The sequence below is a fragment of the Phytophthora parasitica genome (assembly GCF_000247585.1).
Source record: "Phytophthora parasitica INRA-310 unplaced genomic scaffold supercont2.30, whole genome shotgun sequence".
Lineage (NCBI taxonomy): Eukaryota > Oomycota > Peronosporomycetes > Peronosporales > Peronosporaceae > Phytophthora > Phytophthora nicotianae.
The window spans coordinates 449,079-452,732 of record NW_008649016.1 but is presented as its reverse complement, the minus strand read 5'-3'; the positions used below and the strand labels follow the sequence as shown (position 1 = coordinate 452,732).

The 3,654-nt window shown below is 44.0% G+C and overlaps 2 protein-coding genes across 2 annotated transcripts; both read left to right on the top strand.

Annotated features, from left to right (window-relative positions):
- Nucleotides 1-108: 108 nt before the first annotated feature.
- PPTG_12487 (hypothetical protein) lies at nt 109-654 on the top strand (the record flags this gene model as incomplete). The annotated part of the gene is made up of 1 exon (XM_008908525.1): nt 109-654. One exon carries the CDS (start codon nt 109-111, stop codon nt 652-654), a length of 546 nt encoding a protein of 181 aa, XP_008906773.1.
- A 1,129-nt stretch (nt 655-1,783) lies between these two features.
- PPTG_12486 (hypothetical protein) lies at nt 1,784-2,263 on the top strand. Its single transcript, XM_008908524.1, has one exon. The coding sequence runs from the start codon at nt 1,805-1,807 to the stop codon at nt 2,204-2,206; it is 402 nt and encodes a 133-aa protein (XP_008906772.1). The 5' UTR covers nt 1,784-1,804; the 3' UTR covers nt 2,207-2,263.
- Nucleotides 2,264-3,654: the final 1,391 nt, after the last annotated feature.

Here is a 3,654-nt window from a genome sequence, read left to right as displayed (position 1 = left end):
TGCTTAGAGCAGGGCAAGCTGTTGACTCTCCAGGTTCTTTTCCTACAGCAGCTACGTCGCGCTCCTGTATTAACCGAGTCGTTGAGTCTGGCGCTGCTGACGAAACTCATGAACTGGATGCAGCGTGCTCGAGTCGGAAGGAGTGCGTTAGCGCAGATGAAGCTGCTGTTCCTGGCTGCTGAAGTGACCAACTTCGTGTGCAAGCCTCTGGCGGAGGTGCTCCCGTCGACGCTGAAGAAGCAGATGCTGCGCCAACTGTGCGATCTTCTACTGGAACTAGGCCATGCACGTCGTAACAATGGCATCATGAAGGCCATCGGTCTCGGTGGATCGCTGCAATATGGAGTAGAGTTCCACGTCTCGTGCTTGGCGGCAGGTGTGTTTCTACGACTACAGACTCGGAATGGCGCGCTGTTGCGAGTGGATGATCGGATTCCATTCAAGATGACTCGCACGACGGAGAAACACTTGAAGTCACTCGAGACAATGCTGCAGAGTAAAGACGCGTTCCAGCTGGGAAGACGAGCGGATGCGCTAGTGGACTTTGCTCGAGATTCGCGTCGAAGTCTTGCAGACCAGGACGAGTTCTTTGTTACACTCTTCTCGAGTATGTATCCAGCTCAAGGCTGGCTGCTAGCGAAATGTTTGCCATAAAAGATTAATAGAAAAAATAGCGTAGTAATTATAAGGAGAAAGGAAATGGGAACCAGCTAAAAAAAAGTGTTTGGTGCAAGAAATATCGACTTTGTAGATTTTGATAGCAAATACAACGCCGATCATTCTCTCCGCATGGCGAAGTTGATAGTATTGTTGCAGGTTAGCATAAAGAGGTTGTTGTTGTTGGGGCTTACTGCAGTCATGTAGATTGCATTTCCTTGTGGAACGACCTCGAGCTAGTGCTTTTGGATCTAGACAGACATACAATAGTTAAGCACAAACTGGTGGTGATGTCTGTGTCATAATAAAATGGTCAATAAAGTAGTAAGAAAACGAGTATCTGAGTTGATTGGACATTTAGTTTAGTGCACGACCGCGATTGTTTGCAGGTGTAATGAGCCGATGCAGCGTCCGAAATCATGAACAGTGTAAAGCCTGGTTTCATGACAGAAGAAGTGTTATTATTAATAACTCCAGAGTTGTGTTTACGACTTATACGATCAGTGACTAATCTTGAAAGTGAGTGATCCAAAAATACAATGCTCATGCTAAAAGAAGTACTACACTTCACGGCTGTGTTTACGACATTTTCGATTCGTGACTAATCGGTTACTCGGTTACACCTACTTGTAGAAACCGCACGCGCGAGCAACGACAGGCTAAAATAGTCAGTGTAAACTTAATAATTGCATATACTGCTTGACTGCTAGGACGCGTGACTACGGTATCTTGGAATACCAGCGAGCAATGATGGGGACTATTCTTTGGTGAATACTACAAAGGCAAATGTGTAGACGAATGTGCCGTTGCTAGTGGTGCTGGTGTTCAGAAAACTTACGACTGGATAAAATGGTTTTTGGAGGCAGCAGCGATGTTGGTCAGAATTTCGGTTGACGAGGCAGCATCTGCAGGCACAATCTACTTCGAAGTAACACTATTATAAATCTGCTGAGATTTCCGAACCCTCGCTTTTGATTGATACACGGACATTTACAGAAATTGCCAAAATTATTCTGGGTACGTACCATGTATCGCAGTGTGAGGCGAACATAAAACTAGCAAAACCCAAGGATTCGTACCCAGAATGGGCCTTACCTTTTCTTCATTCATTTACCAATTTGCTTCGGATTCGACACATTTCTTGACAATGCGTGTTAGCTGCCTCTTCTTACTCGTGACCACTCTCCTCATTGCCGCACCTAATGCTGTGGACTCCATCAACGACTCTGTTACCAGTAGACGCTTAAGACAGCACCCAGACGACGAACAAAGAACGATTTCGAAATTCGTCAGAAATATCAAGGACTTGCCAGCTAATTGGAATCGGGCGAAAGCGGAGAAGTTGGTGAAGAGAGACGTCTCCTTTGACACGCTGTACAAGAAGACCAAGATTCACCCGAACATTCTGTACCAAATTATGGGACTCCAGGAATTGTCGAATAAGGCTCGGCTCACAAAGACCTTAAATCCCTTCATCAAAGCGCAGTTCAAGAAGCACAAAGCATACGAGAACCGTTGGATTAAGGAGAATGGCCCGTTGCACAAGTAGGTCGGTCCATTGATTTTGGCTTCATCATAGCAAACACGTTTTCCTTCTCTTTCTCCATTTTTTTAGTCCTCATCTGGCTAATTTTTACGAAGTAGATTAATTTCTCACAGTTGTGTACTTGCCAGGACGCGCGTCATACTCATAGACAGGATGTTGTCTGCCAATTTACCTGATGTCTCTGGTACGAGTTTTACTGCAAAACTCGCTTCGATGCAGCACCCGGATAAACGCGGCACTTTCCCAATTAACCAAGAACCACCATCAGATCATACACGTACACGGGCGAGTGACCCTGTTTATCATCACGGTACAAAAGGGGTGCATTTAACCTGACATTTGTATCAAACAATGATTTCCTGTCAACTTTATTTGATTTGAATGCCGTTCGTTTTGCAGGAAGTGCAAAGCTTAGTGACGAAGTGGAAGCAGTAGAATTACTAAGTATGTAGACACACGTTCGATCATTTGCAATTTGTCCAAAATGAAAGCATGGTGTTTCATGGAGAGCACACCACGAGCAAAAAAAATGGGTTCCACAACTTTTATTTCTTAAGAATATAATGATGCCGTGTTTTACGCGAGGGAGCTCTGGATCTTTCAGCTAAGCAACTGTTGACTTTGCTCCACAACTTTTAAGCACTTATAACAGTCGTCAGTATTTACTGCTGGGCTCTCGCAGGAAGTTTGAATGTCATTGTGTGGTCGGTTTAACCTATACGCTTTGAACAAATGCGCCCAGCGATATTGCAATGACTATGCTTCGAGAATAGGCTCCAAGAGTAGAATCCGAAAAAAAAAACTGTCCTCTACCTTAATAAAGCCCTCTGGATCCCATTGGTTTGACACTATTCAATTGTACCCGGGTTTTAATCAGGCGAGTACGTTCGTTTGCATGAGTTGTACTCCAGGTGTGAGATATCAACGTATGACATACATAATAAGAATTGCTACTCGTGTATGTAGTAAACCTTATTAACTTATACATGTATTGGGTGCGACCATTTTGTGGCTATCTTATATAACAGAATTATCAAGTTGCATGAATTATTTCTAAGCATGAGTAAGTGTGGACTCCACAGTATAAACTGCTACAGTTGTTTAGTCTTGAATGACTTGACTCCTATTATGAAATCCAGAAAGTTTTACTTGCATGACGAAGTATCGGCTAGTAAATGCAGGTGGCAATCATTATCTTTGCTGGACAAAGTCGATAGCACAATGTCGGTAACCTTGATATACGCATTATTTTGTGGACGCGTTTTTTTTTTAACCAGGGCTGCCGTTGGCAACTTGATCTGACAGTGAAACCGCCACGACCAAGTCGGCTACTGTCATTCTTCTGTATTCCGTTGTATTTGAGGTCATTACCAAAAATGACGATTAGTACTGCCGCCAACACGGAGCTATTGGAAGCAGCGAGGAAGGGGCTATTACGCAAAGTGAAGCGT